At 43.7% G+C, this 24820-nt stretch overlaps 3 protein-coding genes and 1 long non-coding RNA gene across 7 annotated transcripts; 3 read left to right on the top strand and 1 right to left on the bottom strand.

Annotated features, from left to right (window-relative positions):
- Positions 1-651: 651 nt before the first annotated feature.
- ccdc12 (coiled-coil domain containing 12) lies at positions 652-6007 on the top strand. The gene is made up of 7 exons (XM_058085077.2): positions 652-806; positions 2774-2862; positions 4090-4169; positions 5396-5457; positions 5535-5569; positions 5653-5729; positions 5803-6007. Exons 1-7 carry the CDS (start codon positions 723-725, stop codon positions 5880-5882), a joined length of 507 nt encoding a protein of 168 aa, XP_057941060.2. The 5' UTR covers positions 652-722; the 3' UTR covers positions 5883-6007.
- On the bottom strand, positions 5918-17524 carry LOC131137301 (kinesin-like protein KIFC3). Its single transcript, XM_058085061.2, has 20 exons — positions 16922-17524; positions 16702-16833; positions 16395-16491; positions 16166-16320; positions 15852-16098; positions 13600-13772; positions 13465-13530; positions 12753-12890; positions 12487-12684; positions 11612-11785; positions 11284-11431; positions 11077-11207; positions 10792-10903; positions 10535-10716; positions 10349-10453; positions 8788-8918; positions 8595-8715; positions 7540-7669; positions 7156-7385; positions 5918-7070 (listed from the first exon to the last, which is right to left on the bottom strand). Exons 2-20 carry the CDS (start codon positions 16810-16812, stop codon positions 6945-6947), a joined length of 2775 nt encoding a protein of 924 aa, XP_057941044.2. The 5' UTR covers positions 16813-16833; positions 16922-17524; the 3' UTR covers positions 5918-6944.
- LOC144901958 (uncharacterized) lies at positions 10740-19093 on the top strand. 2 transcript variants are annotated; one of them, XR_013630157.1, is made up of 9 exons: positions 10740-10943; positions 11303-11419; positions 11624-11836; positions 12529-12898; positions 13596-13780; positions 15750-15827; positions 15925-16352; positions 17086-17199; positions 18805-18821. It is a non-coding gene; the product is annotated as an uncharacterized LOC144901958 (long non-coding RNA). The 2 variants fall into 2 exon arrangements; XR_013630158.1 differs by having other exon boundaries at positions 15925-17199; positions 18812-19093.
- Positions 19094-19772: 679 nt separating this feature from the next.
- cep72 (centrosomal protein 72) lies at positions 19773-24639 on the top strand. 3 transcript variants are annotated; one of them, XM_058085063.2, is made up of 11 exons: positions 19773-19973; positions 20178-20305; positions 20383-20563; positions 20646-20745; positions 21706-21800; positions 22387-22517; positions 22596-22689; positions 22769-22926; positions 24106-24232; positions 24308-24376; positions 24441-24639. In XM_058085063.2, exons 1-11 carry the CDS (start codon positions 19907-19909, stop codon positions 24464-24466), a joined length of 1176 nt encoding a protein of 391 aa, XP_057941046.2. In that variant the 5' UTR covers positions 19773-19906; the 3' UTR covers positions 24467-24639. The 3 variants fall into 3 exon arrangements, with proteins under 3 accessions (XP_057941046.2, XP_057941047.2, XP_057941045.2); XM_058085064.2 differs by having other exon boundaries at positions 20383-20572; positions 22387-22508; XM_058085062.2 differs by having other exon boundaries at positions 20383-20572; positions 24441-24638.
- Positions 24640-24820: the final 181 nt, after the last annotated feature.

The following is a 24820-nucleotide window of genomic DNA, read 5'->3' as shown; positions in this document are numbered from 1 at the left end:
TTGCACACACACACACACACACACACACACATACACATACACACACAGTGGTTGTTTCCTATTGGAGAGAGAGAGAGTTCCCACAGAAGCACAACTAAAAACACCACAGTCCACAGAGACTACCCTACTCATAGCAGTCTACTCCTCGGGGTGAGCAAAATAAACTATAATCGATCCAGTCTTAATTAAGTCTAAAAGTAAAAAAGTCATTTAAGTGTATATTTCAAATTTGACCCATTCATTCTCATCCATTTTGTTTTTTTGTTTGTGTGTGTATATTAAAGATGATAGCCCATCTGTTATTATTATTGTGATTACACACTAATGATGATGATAAGATGGATGGTGAAGACCGGAGTAGCTGTATTCCCATGGTAATGGCCTACATTCCTCCATCAAGGCTGGAAGAGGGACAGTGCCTCTCTGTATTATATGTGACCCTTGTTTACATTATGGTATGCAGAGACGTCAATCAATTCAAGCTTTACACCATTGGTCAACGGGACTAACGTATAGACATGGAATTGTGTCATTAATACGCGCAAAATTGAAATATAATATACTTAAACAAAAGTATATAAAACCACATCAATGCACAAATTAAGAAACGTAGTCAAAAACCAAAGTGCGATCGATTACTCGTCGGTCGACTACACAACCTGGCCTAGGTTCTGTAATGGAGCGCAGAGACGACTGAGCGGCGTGTAGCGGAGGAGCTAAACATGGAGAAAAACATTGGCTCGCTACGGGATCAAGCCCTGAAGAGAAAAGAAAGGTTAAAAGCACTAAGAGAAAAACAACTTCACGTAAGTAGGCAGCAAAGTAAGAGAGGAAAAGTTTGGGCTGAGAAAACGTTGTTGATTTGTTTTTGAGTCATACAAGCTATACTCTATGTACCGATGTTAGCCGCTAGCTAGCTAGCTAGCTAGCCGGTAGATGTTATTGCTAACCTATAATAATAGTATTTTCTCGTTGCAGTGACTGACATACATACAAAGTAAGACAGTTTTAGAGTCATTTCACGAAAGTCGCTGTACTTTTCTATTCTATGTCTTTTCTATTCAGTCGCTGACTGACTTAGCATTGATGCTATTGTGCTAGTTGATGTCTACAACATTGTATCACTAAGCTATAGCGGTAGTCTCGTGCAGGTAGCTCCCCACGTGATTTTGAGTGGCATTGCTTCATTGTTAAATTCATACGTTATGGATATACTTACCACAAAATAGCATAAAGACAATGACAATACTGTTTGAGCAAGTACTATTTAAATGTAGTGAGGAGACCCTTGACTTCCTGTCATTATGTAGTCCATTCATCCATTTTTTATGTCACTTATCCTCACTAGGGTTGCAGGGGGTATGCTGGAGCCTATCCCAGCTGTCTTTGAGCTAGCCAGCTAATCGCAGGGCACATATAGACAAACAACCATTCATTCATTTATTTTCTACCGCTTATCCTCATGAGGGTTGTGGGGATGCTGGAGCCTATTCCAGCTCTCTTCAGGCAAGAGGTGGGATACAACCAATCACAGGGCACATATAGACAAACAACCATTCACACTCACATTCATACCTATGGACAATTTGGAGTCGCCAAATAACCTAGTATGGTTCTGGAATCGAACTTGGGTCTACTAGCTGTGTGGCCTGCACGCAAACCCCCAACCATTCATACCTATGGAATGAATATTGCTGAATATATATTTTTTTAAATTATGCAGCGTAACCAACAATATTAAAGTCCAACCAATACAGATACAATTGGAAAAAAATGGGCCTGCAAAATCCTGTTAGGGCAGGACTAATCATGTGACATTTTTATAGATAAAATTGTGGTGTGCGTTAGAATATATGACGTTTTTTAACAAACTCTCCCCGCATCATGACACAGCGGTCCGCGCACAGTGAGAGGTAACAACCACTGTAGCTACAGAGCCGACTAGCCAACGTAAAACTAACGTCGCATCCCTGCGTGGTGGTGTTGTGTTGTCTTCTTCTTGAGGGTAGCAGGAGTCAAGTAGCAACCAGCTTTGAGGCGCATCTGGAGTTGTGCCCCAGAGTTAGGAACGTGATACGGCAACCGGATCGGCCTGATCTCGTGGCGGAGGCTGATTTCAACCAGTCCGATCCCTACATCCCAGTACATGTTGTGATGATTATTTGAACACCCATAATGCATTTTAACATGCAAGTCCTTACAAGAAGAATGTCCTCCGGTGGCTGTTAAAATCCGCCCGTTGTGTACATTACTGTGGATGACACTGAGGCGTTGCAGTATGGAAAGAAAGTGACTTGCCAAGCCAAGTTTTGACAGATTGTTGACATTCCTTGCTTTCCTTTTGTACTCTACTTGAAGAATGAGCCGGAGCTATGAATTGTTGTAGCAAGTGGACAGGAAGCCTCTTCAGGAAAATGACACAAGGGTGGGATTTAATGTCCTTTGTTACAGCTTGGACTTTTTTTTTTGTTTACTTTATTCGCACTGTAACTCACTGCCTCCCTGATACAGTTTATTAGCTTTGTTTTGTCTCCATTGTCTGATTTTTCCAATTGAATGTTCTTACCAACGCTAAATAGGACACAAGTAATACAGCGTATTGCAGCGTATTTGTGCTTGACTTCAAAATTCAGGTCAAAAATATTCCACAGATGTGGTTTGACAGCCTTGTAAGTGGTAGTCAGACATAATAACACACAGAGCGTACTACAAGAGTAAAGCAGGGGTCCTGTATTATAACGTACAGTATTGATGTGTTGTTTTATTCCAACAGGGAAGACAGCAAGAAGATGGAGAGCCAGAGCATAAAAAAGCTGCACTGGAGGAGGAGGAGGAGAGGGAAAGGACGGAGGAGAGACACAAGTGAGTTTATTACATAAAATAGTCTTTTTAGGTTTGGTTTTGTGCACGATAGTAAAACCTTTATTTGCATTTCATTTCAACACTAATTACCGCCGACACATTGCACCTTTTGTTAGCATGCTGTTTACGACGGCTACTCTTGCGACATTGTTGCTTATCCGCTGCTCAAATATCCTGCAGACGGTATGAAGAAGCAGCAGCAACAGTAGCAGCAGCCATCTTTCCTGTCCTACAGGACCTTTTTCCATTGTTTATATTTAATGACTGCGAGGTGACGACACCGAAAGGGAGTGCCTCCGTATTTCCTCCAGTCCAACAACACAATAGAGCACTCTCGGGAGAATAAACGAGAGCGGAATGGCCAAATAGTGATATTTGATCATAAGTACTGCATGAAATAATCTTGTTTACTTGCAAACTAAGACACATATTTGAGAATGTGTCATGTGACACAGTGTTGAAAAATTGATGAGGGATCACATTGCATTGAATCTACAGCAGTCCGACTCGTATAGCCGACCTAAATGCAAAAGTGCAGTAGCTGTATTGGAAGTATCATGACTGGTTTGCACCCAACAGCTTGATTAAACTCGCGAGCAGGCTCTGTTAGTGTTGTTTGCGTACATTGAACTCGTCAAGCTGTTTCCGCTATTCCAACATTGGTTTTGTTGTTGCTGCGTTGTGCAATAAATTGAGTCTAGATTATGCTAACAGTAGAGAGAGAGAGATTTGTAGCCATCTTTTCCCCCACACTGCCTCTTTAGCAGAGAGCTAATAGTGACGAACATGAGCAGCATCCCTGCCGTTAGCCATACAAGGCATGCGTCTGTCTTTTGGCTGCAACAGGGCGGGGGGGGGGTGTGATGAATGAGTCAGCTACGTGCCCCCCAGTAGCTTCATCGCACGGCTCAGACGCTAGTGTGGACCCTGTGTGGTCACTGAGCCGAGCCTGCCAAGAATTCCTCAATGAGCAGAGATGATGAAAGTCATTAGCCCGTCAAGGGCAGCATTCCTGGGCCGTTTGTCGTCTGTGCCCAGGAGCAGGTGGGACATGTTAACTAGACTGCTTTACAGGGAAGAAAAAAGGGCGACTATGTTCACCACCCCCCCCCCCCACAAGCCTCCAACCAGTCAACGAACGGGATGTTTCTGAAAGTCGCTTCAGTCTATGGCCTGCAGCGCCTCCCGCTGGAAGACGCCGTCTCACTCATTTGTGTCTTTGCGCAGGGAGCTGAAGCTGAGGAACTACATTCCAGAGGATGAAGAGCTGAAGGAGAGGCAGGTCCCCAAAGCCAAACCTGCGTCAGGTTTGTGTGGAATGTGTGGACAACGTTATTGGTACCAGAAATAGTACTGGAAATCTAGAATGCTTTGTCCAACTAAATGCATCCAATGCCTGTATGGTCCATACTTTGCTATGGAAAACAGACCAATCTTTTTCATTCATTTATTTTCTACTGCTTATTCTCATGAGGGGTGCTGGAGCCTATCCTAGCTGTCTTCGGGGGTTGCCGGAGCCTATCCCAGCTGTCTTCTGGGGGTTGCCGGCGCCTATCCCAGCTGTCTTCTGGGGTTGGCGGAGCCTATCCCAGCTGTCTTCTGGGGTTGGCGGAGCCTATCCCAGCTGTCTTCTGGGGTTGGCGGAGCCTATCCCAGTTGTCTTCTGGGGTTGCCGGAGCCTATCCCAGCTGTCTTCTGGGGTTGCCGTAGCCTATCCCAGCTGTCTTCTGGGGGTTGCCGGAGCCTATCCCAGCTGTCTTCTGGGGGTTGCCGGAGCCTATCCCAGCTGTCTTCTGGGGGTTGCCGGAGCCTATCCCAGCTGTCTTCTGGGGGTTGCCGGAGCCTATCCCAGCTGTCTTCTGGGGGTTGCCGGAGCCTATCCCAGCTGTCTTCTGGGGTTTGCCGGAGCCTATCCCAGCTGTCTTCTGGGGGTTGCCGGAGCCTATCCCAGCTGTCTTCTGGGGGTTGCCGGAGCCTATCCCAGCTGTCTTTTGGGGTTTGCTAGAGCCTATCCCAGCTGTCTTCGGCCAAGAGGCCAGCCAATTGGCCAGCCAATCACAGGGCACATATAGACAAACAACCATTCACACTCACATTCATACCTATGGACAATTTGGAGTCGGCGGAGTCCGGAGTACCCGGAAACGTCACACAGAGATGGCCGAAGGTGGAATTGAACCTGGGTCTCCTAGCTGTGAGGTCCACGTGCTAACCACACACCCACCGTGCAGCCCTACCAACCTTTTTTTCTCACTAAATAAAATCGCCAAAGCGGGGTATAAAAAAAAAAACTTGGTGCTTAACACTCAAAAATACGAATGCACCTGAACGCCTCACACTGCAAAGAGAAAGGAGCAGAGCACATATCAGTGTACATGGCTCCAGGTCAATTGAAGGGATACACTGTAAAAAGTGATCCAAAGGGAACAACTGATCCAGTCCAATGATTGATTGATTAGTTAATATTGTCTTGTCTCGTTACTTCTGTCTGTACAATATTTGTTATTGTTATTTGTTATTCTTTTGTGTGCAGTGGAGGATAAAGTCAAAGACCAGTTAGAGGCAGCCAATCCCGAACCCATCATTGAAGAAGTGGTGTGTACTCATTTTCGTCTCCCCTTATGTGGACGTAAACACATAAACGCTTTATATCGTCTATTTTCTGTCCTCAGGATTTGGCTAATCTGGCGCCAAGGAAACCAGACTGGTAAGACAATTCTGCTTCGTACTCTTGTCTCTTGCATCTCACATCAGTCAAGTCGACCCCTGACATTTCGGTTATGGATCCAGGGATCTGAAGCGGGACGTGGCAAAGAAACTGGAGAAGCTATCAAGGAGAACACAAAGGGCCATCGCCGAACTCATCCGTAAGTATTTGACCAGGATTTTTGGCCATATCCTGTTAAATATGACACAAATAAATAATTTATTCGTGTTCAGGTGATCGTCTGCGAGGCAGCGAAGAGGAGCTGGCTAGAGTCGTGGGAGCCGTTCAAGAAGACCAGAGGGACTCGGACTGACTTGATTGAACAGAAGAAAAGCGGAACATTTTGTTGTCTTTTTATTTTTGTATCATAAAAATCCAAGCATACAATCTGTTTACATGTTTTCAACTAAAATAAATTTGTAATTTCCACACTTTAAATCCATCATAACTACTGAGAAAAGTGGATGGTTACGTTGATGCCTTGCTACTTAGTGAATCAAAAGTACTTTCGATTCAAATGGTGACAGACATTTTTTTTTTTGGTATGACGTTCACTAGTGATATCTATTTCAAGCAACTCAATGCTTTATGCTGACATAAATGCATCCTATTTATTTGACTATAAAGTGCATCTTGTGTCCACATAGGCCCGTGAACCTGCTCCATCAGGAGCATATTGCACTATTCCTAACTACTACACAAGGCCACCTACTCACGTGACTGCCATTGGCCTTCTTAAAAAGGCAAATACCGTATTTACCGGATTATAAGTCGCACTTTTTTTTCCTGCGACTTATAAATGAAAAAACTGGACACCTTTTTGTGTAGCTGAATAACCATTGTGTTAGCATATTATTATTCAGCCTGTTCTCTATTCTTTTATTAATGTTAAAACTTGCCTTACAAGATGATGTAATGTCTATTTTGGTCAAGTTGTTGCAACTTATGTATGTGTTTTTCTACCTAAGTATGCATTATTGACCTTGTGCGACTTATAGTCCAGAAAATACGGTAATAAGGCTCGAAAGCAAAACATCTTCAGATGAACTACATCAATGCGTGTTAACTGCGTGTCATTAAAAGCTACACAGGAACTACAGTACCTTTTTAGAAACATACATTACAAGGAATATGGAATAAAAACAAACGTCGGGGCGAATTGTCGGAAAGGAAACACGACTCGTGGAAACATAGAATCGTTGCTTTGGCGCTCGCAGCGAAGGTAGAAATATTCCCGCATGCCTTCAAACATGGCAAAAGGTGCTCAACTGTCTTATGTATTACAGTATTAACGTTGACCCCCCCCCCCCCACCAGACAGTTTTAGCCCTTGAGCAGGATAGCTGTAAAGTTACGATGGATGTGAAGTCGTTGGTTTAGTCGCACTGCCCGCCGCCGGATTCTATCTTCCTGGCTGCAGGGCCGAGTTCCACCTTGCACACCCTTTGGGCAAACTTCAGCGAGCACAACGTCTCCCCTACGTTACTCTCCAGAGAAGACACCTTCAGAAAGGAAAAGCAAGTGTAAAAATAATGTAAAAGTTAAAAGACGACCATAACGTATCCCATTGGACATGCAAGATCTTACCTGCACCACCATGGCGGTCTTGCTGCCTTTACCCAGCGAGTCCTGCAACAAGTATGTAAGGCGAGAGTTCCTGAACGGGATGTGAGTCTGTCGGGCTCTCAGTCCTTGAATGACATCCCCAAGCGCCAACAGGGAACGGTTGATATTTTGGGCCTCCTTCAGCCTTTCACCCTCCGCACCAGATTTCCATACCCTCTCCGATCCCGCCAGGTCAACGAGGTTCAACTTGCCTGTCAGCGATGGAAGAAATAACCATCCAAATGTCATTAGTACAATAAATAACTGCTACTGATCATATTTCTCATGGCATTCGTAGCGCCCCCTGTGGGTTGTAGACTAAAATAACTGGGAAGAAAATTGGGAATAATTGTCTGTGGAACTGACCGGTGGTTTTGGAGCCGGTGGCGAGGTCCGTGCCCTGAACGGTGATGCAGAGCAGAGCATGAGAGCGAGAGCTGTGCTGGTTCATCTGAGTGCCAAATGTTATCCTGTTCCTGCGGGCTGTGGCTAATATCTGGACACAAGAAAACATACCATTCATTCATTCATTCATTTTCTACGGTTTATGCTCACGCGGGGGGGGGGGGGGGGGGGGGGGGCGGGGATGCTGGAGCCTATCCCAGCTGTCCTCAGGCGAGAGGCGGGGTACACCCTGGACTGGTGGCCATGCAGCCAATCACAAGGCACATATAGACAACCATTATATTATAGAACAACCATTCACACTCACATTCATAGCTATGGACAATTTTTCGGCAATTAACCTAGCATGTTTTTGGAATGTGGGAGGAAACCGGAGTACCCGGAGAAAACCCACGCATGCACGGGGAGAACATGCAAACTCCACACAGACATGGCCGAGGGTGGAATTGAACCCTGGTCTCCTAGCTGTGAGGTCGGTGCGCTAACCATTCGACCCCCGTGCAGCCCCTCATTCCGGTTCATTCAGTAAAAAGATCCGTTCATTTTTACTCATGTTCACGTTTGTTCCGACTCAACTGCGCAACAACATGACTAGTGATGACTAGTGGTGTGTCAGTCATGAACGAACAGGTCAAAAGAACTGGTTCATTTTTGTGAACGGAATGAACGAGGTCACCCATAGTGTCAGTCAATCTCTCGGTCTCGGTCTTTCAGTCAGCTAACCCCACCCACCCACAGAGCGAGGCTCGATGATAGTGAAGTGACTCTCCAGCCAATCAAAAAAAGGATTTGCAACAGAACATACTGAACGGGTATTTTAGGGGCGGTGACCCTGTTCATTCTGTTCACAAAAAAGAACTAGTTCTTTTAACCCGTTCGTTCATGACCGACACACCATTAAATGCGACCAGGGTGGAATTGAACCCTTGTTTCCTAGCTGTGAGGTCTGCATAAAGTCAGTATTTAGTAAGACTGTACACATTATAGTACACAGTGAGAAGTAGAACATCTAGGACCTTCTTGATATGTTGGAAGCTCTTGACCTCCGTGACCCTGAGGCCTGGCACGTGCAGCTGTCCTGTTCCGTCGGGGTTGATTTTGATGTCCAGTTTCTCTCCGTCCTTACTCAGAAGATCCCTGAGAAAAAGACGATATCGAACGTGTCGTTTTCGTAATCCTCGTCGGGTTTTGCTAAGAATATGCCTGTACCTTAGCACCTCGTTGTAGATCTCCACAGAGCTGACGGTGACCGTGTACGACCACATGTCCTTCCTCTCCTCCATCTCACTGAAGAGATGTTTGAGGGCCCTCTGGTTGATGCCGGGGTTCTCAACACTACCCTAAAAAATCAATACAAACATATCAAATTGAGTTTGAGTTTAGTCATTTCTGTCCTTTAGTGACAATGGTATTCAACATGGCCGCCTTCTCAGCCTGGCTAGTTTGGTCCAATGGTACCAATGCGGCTGTGGATAAAATGGCTGATTTGATGGCACAGGTTGCGGACTCCTGGTCTAGATAATTGTGTCTTGCCCCCAGTTATGGTAGTGTAAAGGTGTAAAAAAAAACATAAAAAACGAAGGGGTTTTCATTTAATCTTCCTATAATTGTTGGTTGAAAGGTGCTGTTGCACAGTAGCGCCACAGGGGGCGTTGCGGCTTGGTTGTTGGGGAAGGCTACACACAAGCGGTGAAGAAGAAATAAATAAACTGCTGTGTCAGAGAGACGACCTACTGTTCCCGCCAATTCATGTGTTTCAGGTTGGTGAAAAGTGTTTTTAAGTACACCACGATATGTAGTATAGTAGAGTGATTTTTGATGCATCTGTAATGTATATTAGTTATGTAAGAATAGAAAGTCTGTATATACATGTGTATATATCGCTAATGCTAACAGGCCTAGCGGTGAGAACCGAAGCCTGGCCGTGCTAGCCTTTAGCACCCATTTTAGGTGCAAGTGGATTGGATGGATCCACTAAAATAGATGTATATTTCAATGTATATTTTTCTTATATACATATTGTCTTGATATGGTTATTTCCTGTCAAGTAGCAAAGCCTGCTTGAATAGTTCGATGGTTGTAGTTGCGTAGAAGAAGAACTAAATGAACTGCTGTGTTGGAGAGAAGCCCTACTGTTCCCGCCCATTCATATGTTTCAGGTTGGTGAAAAAGAAGTGTTTTTAAGTACACCACGATATGTAGTACAGTAGTGTGACATTTGTAATGTATATTAGTTATGTGAGAAAAGAAAGTCTGTGTATATACATGTGTATATTCGCTAATGCTAACAGGCCTAGCGGTGAGAACCGAAGCCTGGCCGTGCTATAGCACCCATTTTAGGTGCAAGTGAATTAGACAAAAGAATGGGTGAAGGAACAAAATGGCTGTATATTTTTCTTATACATACATATATATATATATATATGTTATCTTGATATGGATATTTCTTGTCAAGTATCAGAGCATGCTTGAATGGCTCGATGGTTGTAGTTGCGTAGAAGAAGAAATAAATAAAACTGCTGTGTTGGATAGACGACCAACTGTTCCCGCTCTTTCATGTGTTTCAGGTCGAGAACATTTGGCAGTGAGCAGTAAAATTATAACTGTATTTCCCTAAGTCTATTTTATGGAGGTAACAGTAGCCTCACGGTCTGGGGCGGCATGAGTGCTGCCACCACTGGTGGAGCTGTGGTTCATTGAGTGTAGCCTTGTAGTTTCCAATGACCATACAGTCATCTGTAGTATACAATACATACTGTAACACCATTACCTCCATGGTGTATGTTTTCCCAGAGCCAGTCTGTCCATAAGCAAATATGCAAACATGGTAGCCATCAATGCAGGACGTCACAAGAGGCTCAATTTCCTGGAAGACCTGAAGACATTACAAAATGTGACATTACAGTTTTTCTTCTTCTTCCTTGGATGTGTTGTTTAGGTCAGCGATGGACTGTACCTCTTCCTGTGTAGCCTGGGGGTGGAAGACCTTGTCCAGCTCAAAGGCGCGACCTTTCCCTTTGCTCAGCACGTTCAGAGAGGACTCGTTATTTGGGTCTGTGGTCACCACCACAGATTGGCCTTCCTCGTGTTGGTCCTCCTTCAGCACGGGCTTCACGCGGCACAGCACACGAATGTTGCCTTGGAGACACACACAAACACACACAGCCTCGGTCACATGACCCAATGTGGCATCGCTTCCTCTTCTCTGCTTACCTTTTAGCTCCACTAGCTGCTCATGCAACTTCCTGCGCAGTGCGACCTCCTTCCTGTACTTCTCCAGAAGGTCTTTGTTGGCCTCAGACATCTCGGAGATTGCTGCTGAAACCTGCCAAAGAAGATGGCGGCGAATATTGCCATTCATCCTGGTCAGTGACTTCACGGGACACTGAATCCATTGCAGGTGTTTCACGTCCCACTTGTGACGGATTCAATATTTAAGTACACATCTCGGTCTTGAACTAGCAGGTTTGTCACCCCAGCACAAAGTAATGTGATTACCTGCTTCTTGGCCTCCTTTATCGCCGCTCCGTAAAACTCAGAGAAGTTCCTAACTTGGCTCCTCAGACTGGCGTAGTCTGTTTTCATGCAGCGTAGAGTCGGCGGGAGGGCAGTCAGGCGCTTCTGTAAAGCTGCCGAAGAAGAATAGACTCGGTATTAAACTCGGTTCTCGTGGGTGCGGAAGCTGTTTGAGTTGACAGGACTGACTAAAGAATTGGTGCTGCAGGTCCTGAAAGTGTTCTGCCGAGCAGTTTGCGGCCGCCTTCACCGCCTCCTCCTTCCTTTCCTCCAAGTGGCCGATCTCCTTCAGCAACTCCTCTCTCAGCTGGCCGATCTCTCGCTCGTAAGCTGCAATCTGCAATCAAATAATGGTTGTAACTATCATTAGGGATGTCCGATATTGGCTATTTTGACAAAAACAATATGGCGACACCGATACATGTCACATGACATATGAATACATACGTATGTGTTGTATACACAATATCGGGGAAAAATCCCGCTTTTTTTATGCTATTGGGTAGATTTGTTGTACCTTGTGTTGCAGATTGCAGCTGTATTCATCTGATTTCCTGATTTGCTCCTCCAACTGTTTGCACCGCTCGTTCTGATTGGTCAGCTTCTCGGACAGCAGCTCGTTCCTCTGTCTGGCTTTGGTCAGCTGCTTGACAGCGGCGGGCGATTCCACCTCGACAGTCTGGGTGACGTACTGGAAGAAAGAACTGTTATTAAGGGCTGTTGCAGCTTTTAAGATGTGAAGGTGAGCAAAACAAGCACTCTCTCGTGGATGTCTGTGGACCAATTAACTCCTGTACAGTACTGTATAAAGCTAAATAATACAATTAATATGAAAAAATTAATAAAAATGTGTAATAATATAACAATTATGATAATTATATAATAATAAATTCATTTAAAAAATTAAATACGCCATGATTTTATTTTATTTAAGGTTATTTTTGTAATATTTTAGGACATGCAAAAATAATATTTTTTCAATTAAAAAAACTACACAGAGGGTCACAGGTGCATTAAATGTCTGAATACTTTCAATGTATCAATATTGCTGTAGGTGAAGGTTAAAGGTCAGAAGTTCCATTGTTTCTTATGCGTTTAGTAACTTATACCAAAAGAGCCAATCAGAGAGTGTCTGTTTTGAGCATTCAACATTTAGATATGTTTTTTTCCCTTTTATTTTTGTAATATTTTAGGACAAACAAACAGAGGCAAAAAAATAAACAAAAATAAAGAAAAAGATATATTCCATATACAAAATATATATTTTTTTTACTTTATTTTTTTCCCTCACTTTAACACAATGGATTGTGTTAGTTGTGTAAGTTGAATTAACACTTAGCAGAATGTGGTGATTGTAAATGGTCGCTTGTCTGATCGCAGTTACGTAGCTACCTTCACCACTGGCTCCTTTCCTCGCTCTCTGTCCAACTCCAGCTGAAGCTCCCTCACTCGATCCTCTCGTCTCCTCAGCTCCTCCCCCCTCCTCCACTCGCTGCGCTCACTCTGCTGCTCCAGCTGCGACAGCCGCTCGGCGCGTTGCTGTAGGGAGGCCTCCAGCTGCTGCACCCTGCTTCTCAGATTCTCGTTTTCCTGATTGGACGGTAAAAAATTCCAGCGAGTATTTGGGGGCTCTGAGTAAGCACAGTGCATCATCCCACCTTGATGAGCATGGTGCTGGACTGTGAGGGGACGGTGGTCAGCTGCTGCAGGAGGCCTTGAGTGACAGACAGGCTCTGCTTGAGACTCTCGTTCTCCGCCGAAAGACACAGCACACGTTTTTCTGAGTCTGTGGCCCCCTAAGGAAGTAAGGAATAGCATCTGACAGCGAGTATTATCAATATGTAAAAAGCAATCCAATGTAGGTCAATATATGCTAAGCCACTAGATGTCAGTAATGTTACACTGATGAGACATGATTACATGAGCTGACCATCACACTGCATGAAGTCAGCCATGCAATGTCTGACATGACAATGTGGAAAAAAAGTTCTCATTTTGTGTGGAAGTGGTAAATTTTTGGCTTCTCAAGTTAAGAATAAGTAAATTGGAGAGGCTAACTAGTTTAGCAGGCAGGCTAAACTAGCACAGCAGGGTAACTAGCGGTAGATTGGTATGCTAGCAGTGGCCGTCTCTTATGTCCCTGCACTGATCTTGCACCTTGCGCAACGTGGTGTAAACAAAGAATAATCGGGTGTAATCGGTGACTGTAGGGGTGTTATTTCATGTCTGAAGAGCTCTAATGATGGTGGAAATCGTACTGAGAATGTATCGATTGTATAAACAGGTTTAACCTGAAAACATATTCAATTTATTATTATGAAATCTTACTCTGCAGAAATTCACTTATGAATATTTCATAGGAGAACTTACAGTGGCTGTTCGGAGTCTCGACAGCTCCTCCTCGCGTTCTTCTATGCCACTCTTCAGCTCATCGATCTGTGCAGGAAATCCAAATTCACATTTCGACACAAAACTACTATCTTTCTCATGCGTTTGTGTAGCTACCTGCTGCTGAAAGGCCAGGACACGCGAATGTCGATCTTTGTCCTTCTGCTCCAGCTGGGAGCGCAGGAGATGCAGCTCTCCTCTCAGCTTGCTGCGTTCACCCTGCAGGCCGTACAGGGACTCCACCAGGCAGTGAACCCTTGCCTGAGCCCCCTCAACGTTGACACACTCGCCTGGTGAGGTAAGTACACAACACTCTTCAGTCATGGGCTCTTATTATTATAATTTATAGACTGACTTTTATTATTTTTGTTAACCCTTAGGGCCAGATACATATAAATAAAAAACACTATATGTGTAAGTATATGGTTCCTAGATGTAACATTAATGAACGCTAAATACGCATTCATTCATTGATTTTCTACCGCTTATCCTCACGAGGGTTGCGGGGGTGCTGGAGCCTATCCCAGCTGTCTTCAGGCGAGAGGCGGGGTACACCCTGGACTGGTGGCCAATGCAGCCAATCACAGGGCACATATAGACAAACAACCATTCACACTCACATTCATACCTATGGGCAATTTGGAGTCGCCAATTAACCTAACATGCACGACATGCAAATTCCACACAGAGATGGCCGCGGGTGGGATTTAACTCGTGTCTCCTAGCTGTGAGGTCCGCGTGCTAACCACTTGTCCACCGTGCAGCCCGCTAAATGTGCACTTCAAGCTTGTTCAGTACGTCATTAATGCCGCATTAAGCTCCTCACGTGTAACCTCCTTGCTCAAAGGTGCAAAACCGCCTCCACCTAACAGCATCACAGCGTGCCCTGCAGCATCTTAATAAAGCATCTTTAAAAATTGACCAGGCAGCCGCTGTCACCTCTGATGTTCAACACAGGGCATGATAATGTTATTGAGCTGTTATTGTGTTGCCGTGTCAGCATACGGTGCAGCCTCGCTGCAAGTATTAGCATTGAATGCATCATCTATCATAAGACACAAACATAATTGCTTCCACCTGCGTGTTGCATTCTAAGCAAACAACGCAAACCGATTTTCCAACACAAGGACACGACATCATCAGCTGCTATTTTTAGTCCAACATGAGTACACGTGCCACCTTGCATGTGCCAGACTTGTAAGTGCATTTGCAGGGAATGAAACTCTCACATATTATTTATAAACGGAACAAAGCTGCTAGTCGGCCAACCAAAGAATCTCCAGCAACAAGCAATACCCTATTTGCCCTATTTGCGGCCGGAGACTAACGAGCGTGAATATTCATCAGCTGGACATCACACCTTGTCGTCTGTGAGGCGGCATCCTTTCCAGAGTCATGCACATGTCAAGATGGCGCTCGGGGTTCAAAGCAGCTGCACTCACATGAACAACACTCAATGAACACTGAACAGGAAGTCACTGTGTCCATGTCCATGCTGTGTAACTACATCGTAGTTATGTATCTGTCCGTACTGATGATGATAACAATACAACAACACATAATAATAATAATAATAACAGATTTGATTTTATATAGAGCTTTTTTTCATTGCTGCCTTCATTCACTATAATAAGTTTAGGGCCTCACCATGGCCCCGAATGCTAATTTTCTGAAGTTTATCACTGTAGGAACTAAAAAACAATTAATTTTGCCTATGACAAAATTGAAATTAGCTTTTAAGTTTTGACAAAGATGTTTTTTCCTTATTTTTATCCAGGTGTTGCGCACACCACTGCTTTGGGGGCGGGGCAGACCTCTCAGGAGCCCCCGCTGCTGCTCAGTGACAACACAAACGGCAAAACATTAGGTGCTTTCACTTTTAAGGCCCCAAATAGCAGAAAACTCTCCATTTGTGAAAAGTTGGCAACGGGGCTGCACGGCGGACGGGTGGTTAGCGTGCAGACCTCACAGCTAGGAGACCCGAGTTCAATCCCACCTTCGGACATCTCTGTGTGGAGTTTGTATGTTCTCCCCTGCATGCGTGGGTTTTCTCAGACATTCCAAAAACATGCTAGGTTAATTGGCGACTCCAAATTGTCCATAGGTATGAATGTGAGTGTGAATGGTTGTTTGTCTATATGTGCCCTGGCCACCAGTCCAGGGTGTACCCCGCCTCTTGCGCGAAGACAGCTGGGATAGGCTCCAGCACCCCCTGTAATAATATAGTCAATTGGTACACTATTTTTGCTACCTCTGCTTTCCATCAGGTTGACTTCAACTGTCTTGTGGCACACGTGTACCAGCAGTGGTACTTGTAGCACACTTGGAGAACCAACGCACCACAGGTACCATACCCACTGTTCCCTCACCGTCATCATGTGGGCTCAGCTGCTGGCCGACGGCTTCCTCCAGGTTACAAATGATGCTTTTCTTGTCTTTGAGGCGCTGGCGGTAGGAGGCCCGGAGCGCCTTCATCTGGCGTCTGTGCTGCACGCGGTGCCTCTTGAGCTGGACACGGTACTGCTCGGCTTGCTGCTGCAGCTGCTGGAAGTGCGAGTACTGCTCCAGGAAGCTCAGCAAGTGGGACATGACGGCCATCAAGGGGGACTCTCCTAACTGATGCCAAGTTTACTTTTTAAACTCACGTAGAGGTTGCTCTTTTTTTTTTTTGTCAAGGTGTTACCTTTCCTGTTGACTCCAGCTGGCTCTGTGAGGCTCTCCTCTTGTCAGACTCCTGCTTGAAGGACAGAAACGCGGCCAGAGGAGTGCATGCTGGGATATCCGTGGCATCCTCGTCTTCATCGCTTGGGGACAACTCATCACTGTCACTGCTACTGCCTACACCGGATACCAAAGGACATTACCTGAGGGTAAAATGTATCTTTCATTATGTACAGTACATGCACACTTACTAGAGTCACTTAGCCGAGCATTGGCTTTCTTTCTCATTGTGGAGGTGTGGCCATCTTTCTTTCTGCTCCCTGTTTCCATGGAAACAGGTCTTGGCTCCTGAGTACAGCGACATAAATGAGGGTCATGTGGTGTTTTCACAATATTTACCCACAAAGATCTGCGAGTGCAATGGCACATCCAATCGGAGACCCCGTTGAAACTGTCGGGAATTCTGCTATGATGCATGCATGCATGCATGGATGGATGGATTCCCCGTGAAAAAAATGCTATTTTTCGACACGGTGGATATGATGTGGCGAGGCATACGTCTGTAGAGGCTCCACATGATGCCGCCAAGGCGTCCTCCTCCTCCTCTTCTTCCTCCTTCTTGAAGACAGTGTAGAAGATATAGACTAAAAGGGAGTAGAAGGCGTACATGTCCACGCTGTGCAACAGTTCCTGTAAATTAAAACCACATCAAACACGCAGGGAGAGGACAACATGACCGAATGCCCCATGACCACATTCCATCATGCACTGTGCTTACCTTAGCATATATTATAATCCACGGTCCCAGGCATTTGTATTCCCATTTCAGGCCCCATCCATGTTCTCAATGACACGTCTTCCCTATGCATGCAGCTCCTTTTCTCAAGAGCTGCAACAGCATCCCACCAAACGCTCTCCCCTCCCCTTTCTCCTCCTCCTCAGCACTCTTGGCCCATTTACAGGCGGCATCTGCAGCGAGCATGCTCAGTGCAGAACCTGCATCAGCTGCAGTGGAGGACTAAGTCGTGAGAGAACGGATTGGTGCGCCAGTGACAGGTGAACTTCTGATTTAGTATTTGTAAACATGTCAACACAATATTAGCAAATAACTAAATAATAATGTTATGAACCAGAGATTTTCTAATATGCTAAATAGACTTTTAAAATGATGTTCTAACAGTAATATGTGTCCCTAGACTCTGTTTATGAGCAACAAACAGTTTGCTCACTTGTTAAAAGAAAAGGGGCGGAGGGAAGGCTTCACTACACATCTTAAAAGCGCAGTTTTGTTAACCAACTTACACTTTTAAACCCAATACACTACGAAGGACCACTGACACTTAATTATAACTGTTATAAAATACAATATGGGATGACATGAAAAAGTCAGATGGATAATATCATGTCAAATTACAGTTTAGCAACCGAATACAAATACAATTGACACATTTATGCCCCTGATGTTGTACAATGAAGAATTCAAAATGTCAAATAAAAAAGCCTATCAAGTCAAACTAAAGGTTATAGTTTAAGACGTCAGTGTACCGATATTTCAAAAACACTGACCGCCTCATCAAAGGCTATTAAGAATGTGAGCCAACTGACACAACACACAGCGCGGTGTCGCCGCCGCGCAGTGCTTCAGCGCACACGCCGCCATCTTGTGTAGCATAACCTGGCAGCACTGTATAGGCATAAATAGATAGTTTACAGCCTTACCGTAGGGCATTTTGATACTTTATCGCGTCCGGAATTTCAGAAACCATCAGTAAAAACGTCGAAAGTCGCAAACGAACAAGGCTGTGCTACACAAGATGGCGGACTCGCAGCGACAAAAACGAACGCCTCATTAGTTTTCTATGTAATGTAGTTCTGTGACTCCAACAGGCGGGTTCCTCCGTCACTTCCTGTCCACCCCTTTCCTTCCCCAACTCCGGAACATATCTCTCCATGGCAACGCTTCGCTTATTTTACACTTGTTAATTATGCTAAAATGTGACTTCAAACATTACCTTTACATTAAATAAAGTTTTTGTGGTGACAGTTTCTTATGACAAAAAACAACAATATAAGATTGACCTGCATCCCAGTATAGAATGCATTTGAACTTTCACCGTAATTCCCTTGTGACACATAAATACACCACTTATTCCCCAACAAACATTAAACTATGTGTGAGAATTATTGAATATGCAGGTGACAATTTGGTTTATTTTAGTAAAGTTTCAGTGAACTCTCCATACAGTGAAATAATTCAAGAATGTATTTCATTTCTTCATATTTTTTATTAATTTATAGGAATTATATTTTAATTTTATAACCACACATTAGAAATATTACAAACTGCTACTTTGAAAATAAACTACCAAAACTTCCTGAGCCTTTTATTAGTCTCTTAATTAAATTCCTGAAGATGGAGACAGTATTAGTAGTTCTATATGTGTAAATTATATCGGTCAGTCACATCCAACAGAAACTTGTGAAGTGAACGAGTGGAGGCCCAACATCCTACGGACATGAACCCTTTCAAAAACAATCTCATCATTCCCTCATTGGCGGCAGGTGAGGTGAGAGATGCAAAAGTGTCTCTCCCAAAAGTGGGAGCCAAAAGCACGGGCAAGCTGAGAGCCACGCTAGTTAAGGCGCCTGTCATGTTTCCAGCAAACAGACACACCATGAGGCAGCAGGACAAGGACGCCAGGCCCAGGCAGCGACTCAGGACCACCAGTGTATCTGCTGAGAGACTGTCACACAGGCCCAGCAGCAGGCAGGAGCCAACCAAGAGAATGCCTGCTGTGCTGTGATCCTCACTCAACCACAGGAAGTGGAAGGCGAGTAGCGATGGAGCAAGAAGGTCTCCGGCCCAGACTGCATCTTTCTGTATGGAGGTGAGGAGTGTGCTTGAGGAAGGTAATACACAAAGTCCTGCAGCTAGCCCAACTAGCAAGAGTCCAACTGAGGGAGCTCTGTGGTCCTGCCAAAACAATACAGAATACATCTGAATAATTATTATTATCTGCACTAAAAATGAAGCGTCATATACATTACATTACTGTTAGCTGAAGACACCTACCTTAAAGAGTTTATACGAAGAGAAAAGAGCTGACACACACAACGTCAAGTTGGATAATAATGATAGCCACACATAGGACGCCATTAATCCCTAAAACGACGTTGAATAAGTGACCTTAACAATACGGTTATGTCTACATATAGCTATAATAATTACATACCAGCAAAACGAGACAATATTCAATATAATCTTTTGGTCCAACTTTACTCAACACTACCGCGTTTGTTTGGACACGTGACATGGCCGCCACCAGCCAGACATCGACAATACGCATGCGTACAAGAGATGCGTTCACTACAATTAGTAAAATTCACAATTTCCATTCATTTTTTATTGTTTATGCTGGATGCTAATTAACCTATGATCCTCCCCTTGTGGACTGCGGGCGAAAGGCGGACTACACCCTCCTCGACAAGTCGCCAGTCAATCACAATCACATATAGAGACAGACAGCCATTCACACTCACCCGCACTTCGAAGCGGACCATCAGTGACGAGTCTCAATGTTTCTTTTTTTTTTTAATGTTTGAACATTTAAACGCCATTTACAGCTCATTGTCTTTGATATACATCATTTGTAAACACCAGACACAGACGCTGAGACTTTCAGCAGAAAAATAGAAATTGTATTTGTATTGAATTTGTAATTTCCCATTCATTTGAAATAAGCGCGTTTTCTACTATTAAAGTATGACTTCGATGACGCTAACAGAGGACTGGATTCGGAAAAAATTGGGTTTAAATCACCCACGCCTCGGTAAAATTCTTTTACATTTAATACTGCCATACAAATGTTTCTCTTTGTACCGTTTAAAAGTACATTTAAAAGTCAGTCTTTGAGAAAAAAATGTGTCAATAGCAATGTATGCTAACAAGGTCAAGGTTTGCTGTTGATCACAGCCACCATGATAAGCTGTGGAAAAGCTAACAAACTGAAACTAAAAGTATTTTTTTCCAACAGGAGATGTCCGCACACTGCGTCTGCCTGGGTCATACAAACAGAAAATCAGATATTTGGGGAAAGCACTGAATAACTTTGAGCGCCTGAAATCCCTGGACCTGTCACATAATTCACTATGCTCCATTGAAGTAGGTTCACTTTGGTTTTTAGCGGAAATAATTACATGATTTTGTGTGTTTTTACCGTTTTTTAACCACCCCATTAGGGTCTGAAGCACCTGAAACGTTTGCAGAGCCTAAATCTGTACTATAACTGCATTCCTTCCTTGGAGGAAGTCAAAGTTCTCTTTGAGTTGCCGCTTTTAAGAGAACTTGATTTAAGGCTCAATCCCGTGGCCAATGAGCCACAGTATCGTCCAATCATGGTGCAAGCCATCGGCAGCCTACGTATGTTGGGTAGGAAACAGCAGCGTCGACTCCACCGGGTCAATCGCTTTTTAATATTTTGGTGTAATTAATTTGTTTTTAGACGCTTGTGTCGTCACCCACACCGAGCGGAGGGCGGCCAAGATGCAACTGTCTCATGATCCACAGCCTCGGAGAAAGAGGGCTTCTATCAAGAAGAAAAGGTAGAACAATGTACTCAATTCCAAAACACCTATATGGAGATTTCAGTGTCCATGCATCCGTCCATCTTCTTCTGACGATCCGAGGTTGGGTCGCGGGGGGCACCAGGCCAAGCTGATTCGTTTCATCCTTTCCTGCGAATCCCGAGGCATTCCCAAGCTGTCTCTCCAACGCTTCCCTGAGGTCTCTCACCAGTCGGATTTAGTGGTGTGTCGGTCATGAACGAACGGGTCAAAAGAACTAGTTCTTTTTTGTGAACGGAATGAACGAGGTCATCGCCTCTAAAATACCCGTTCAGTACGTTCTGTTGCAAATCCTTTTTTTGATTGGCTGAGGAGTCACTTGGGTGGGTGGGGTTAGCTGACTGACAGACCGAGACCGAGAGACTGACCGACACTATCGGTGACCTCGTTCATTCCGTTCACAAAAATTAACAAGTTCTTTTGACCCGTTCGTTCATGAACGACACACCACTCGTCATCACACGTTGTTGTGCCGTTGAGTCGGAACAAACGTGAACAAGAGTGAACGGACAGGGGGAGATCACAGGCTAACCGAACGGATCTTTTTACTGAATGAACCGAAATGAGGGGCTGCACGGCGATCGAGTGGTTAGCGTGCATGCCTCACAGCTAGGAGACCCGAGTTCAATTCCACCCTCGTTCATCTCTGTGTGGAGTTTGCATGTTCTCCCTGTGCATACGTGGGTTTTCTCCGGGTACTCCGGTTTCCTCCCACATTCCAAAAACATGCTAGGTTAATTAGCGACTCCAAATTGTCCATAGGTATGAATGTGAGTGTGAATGGTTGTTTGTCTATATGTGCCCTGTGATTGAGCAGAGTCTGGAAGATCTAGAAAGCTTTCTGTGCGGCTTATCGTGTGTAGCTGCTGCATAGGAGTCCGGAACTCAATATGCTGGTGTTAACTACTCGTGTCTTGGCCTTGATTTTCCCAAATGTAGTTGTGACAGGGCACTGGCCTTTGTGGAGCGCCTCAGCCGGAGGCTCTCCGCCCTGACTGAAGAAGACGACATTGTGTCACCTGCCTCGCAGTCAGGTAGGACTTATCCATTTTTTTATGAAAAGAAGAAGAAGGGCTGCACGGCGGTCGAGTGGTTAGCGCACAGACCTCACAGCTAGGAGACCTGGGTTCAATCCCACCGTCGGCCATCTCTGTGTGGAGTTTGCATGTTCTCCCTGTGCATGGGTGGGTTTTCTCTGGGGACCCCAAATTGTCCATAGGTATGAATGTGAGGGTTGCCCTTCGATTGCATGGACTGGTCGCCAGCCAATCACAGGGCACATATAGTCAAACAACCATTCACACTCACATTCATACCTATGGACAATTAACCTTGCATGTTTTTTTTGGAGTGTGGGAGGAAACCGGAGTACCCGTAGAAAACCAAAGCAACCAAACTCCACACAGAGATGCCCAAGCATGGAATCGAACCCGGGTCTCCACCACTAGACACAGTGCAGCCTTAAAGTTACCTAAAATTCTGTAATTTTAAGTAATATTTGCGGTAGAAAATTAATGAATTGTGCTGAGTTGTGCTTCTATTAAATATCCGTTGTTATGTGATCTCACCGCTAGGTGTCGACAATGTACCATTTTTTTCTCCTTCTTTAAATCATTCAAGGTGAACACCCTCAGAGTTTGTTGATTGACAGCCAAGCACCCGTCCATCATCAACTGGAGCAGTTTGATCGCTCCAACCCCATCTTACATCCTCCAAGACTGACCACCTCCTGCTTCAACAAGGCAGATTATGTGAAGGATTTCTACTTCCTGTATACTTCCTGTGTGTCGCATTCAAGCGCTATCAGCTAATCCTAATTCTCCTTCCAGGGTGGTTACAGGGAGCCCTTGGACAACCTGCTGGACTTCATGGACAAGCACTGGGTGGGAGAGAAATCTCTGCAAATTGACAGCAACTTCCTGAGTGAGTTTTTTTTTTGGGGGGGGGGGGCTTCAGAAAAAAATTCAATGTCTCGTCATCCTCGTTTTCTTTATGGATACAGTTCAGATTGTCCAGATCTTCTCAATGATGGAAAACCATATCAGCAAACGGGACGCCGAGGTCAAGGCCTTAAGAATCGAAGTTGACGCGCTGTGTTTTTGTGCCGCAGCTCAGGAGAGAGAACACAAATCCGAAGTGTCCAGGTTGACCTCCCAGCTGGTACGTTCCTTTCTAAGTTCAAGCGGTACAACAAATCAGTCATTAAGATCCAGGGTTCATTGACTTTGACTTTAGGACAGGTAAAAAAAATCTTTACAAAAGGAGGATTTGAGTGAGTTCCAACGTTTTTTTGTCTTGTGAATAAAAAGTGTGATTATAACCATAGAAGCATAAATGGAACTCACTGTGAGTAATATGCTAAGGCAGTGATTCCCAAAGTGTGGGCCTTGAGAGGTCATTCAAAATATGATACATTTTTGAAAATATTATATTTTTAAATTATTTTTGTTGTAAAATATTTATTGCATGATTAAAAAAATATTTATAAGCCTAATTAATAACATATTGAGTGTTATTGACCTGTTAACAATATTTTAGGAACCTTATACAGTTTATGATTGGAACATAGCTCTTTGGTTATCATGCCAGTCTTGAATGCAGTTATGGAAAATATGAAAATTAGATTTGGGCTTCCTTTATCTCTCTGCTTTCATTTCAATCCCAAATCTTATATCTAATAATAATAATAATTAAATAATGGATGGATAATAATAATAATAATAATAATTATTATTATTATTATTAGTAGTAGTAGTAGTAGTAGTATTAATAATATATAATTGTAACAATATAATAATAATAAAATAAAACAAAAATACAAAAATTATTATTATATAATACATATTATATTATTATTAATAATAATATTTTTATTAATTATTATTATATAATGAATAATAAAAATACTATATAATAAAATGTCCATTTATTATATATAATACATATTATTAAATAAATTATTACTATATAATATATTATAATTATATTAGTATTATTAATTATAATAATCATTCATATTTTTTTACTAATAATTGATATTATATAATAATATTGTATTAGCATTAGTAATAATAATAAATAATATTAATAATGTTTTACTAATAATATATAATAATAAGTTAACGCAGCATTTCGTCTCTGTACTGTTTAATGGACAAAGGGTCCTGAGTTGTTAAAGTTTTGGAACCCCTGTACTAAGGTTTCATTCCTTCCAGCAAAACCTAAAATGACGCCAAACAACTTCCTGTTCTTGACTGCACTTTTATTTCATCCACAAATAATCATATTCCAAATGAAGCGCAACGTGACCAACCCAGCGTTTGCCCCAAACCGACACAGGGCGAGCTCAACAAACAGTTGTGGTTCGTCATGGACGACAACGCCGCCCTCCAAAAAGAACTGGTGAAGGTAGAACACGAATATCTCCAGTATCTGACCGAGCACCCGCCCGTTTTCCACATGACAGGTAAGCGTCACCGCCGCCGGGATGCGTGTTGTGAGTTCCTCTTCACCCAAAACTGTCATACTTTTGTCGTCAAAGACTCTGAGAGAGATCTGGAGGACCTGAAGGAGGAGGTCAAAGAGCTGAGGAAAAAAGTCAACTCTTCAGGTACCCAAATAATCCCATATTTAATATGAATTCTTTTTGTTGATTTCTGTGTTTATCGCTGCAGGTCTGACTGGAAAGGAGAGGGATTGAGACGATTCCCGCCGGGATAAAGCATCACTTTTAACACTGCACGTTGCGTTCAATGTTGTTGTTATTTTTTACCTTTTTTTTGCACTGAGCTTCTTGAATCGGTGAGGTGGTTATTATTTGAAAACAATGTAGAAGGCAGCGTTTACTCCATGTTGACAAGAACCCGGGTGGGTCGTTTATTAAAGAAGGTGTGTGTATAAGTGTGTGATAGTGCTGTTATTTTAGTCATAATTTTATTTTTTGGGGGGGGTGGGGTGGGGTAAATAAATGGGATTGATAGATGCTGTCGCTTCTTAATTAACTAAAAATTTTTTTTTTTGCTTTTGTAGATCAGCGCAGATGGGAGACTCAACC

Source organism: Doryrhamphus excisus, linkage group LG17 (assembly GCF_037039965.1).
Source record: "Doryrhamphus excisus strain RoL-2023G ecotype Guam linkage group LG17, RoL_Dexc_Guam_v1.1, whole genome shotgun sequence".
Classification (NCBI taxonomy): domain Eukaryota; kingdom Metazoa; phylum Chordata; class Actinopteri; order Syngnathiformes; family Syngnathidae; genus Doryrhamphus; species Doryrhamphus excisus.
This window is presented reverse-complemented; position numbering and strand designations above follow the sequence as displayed.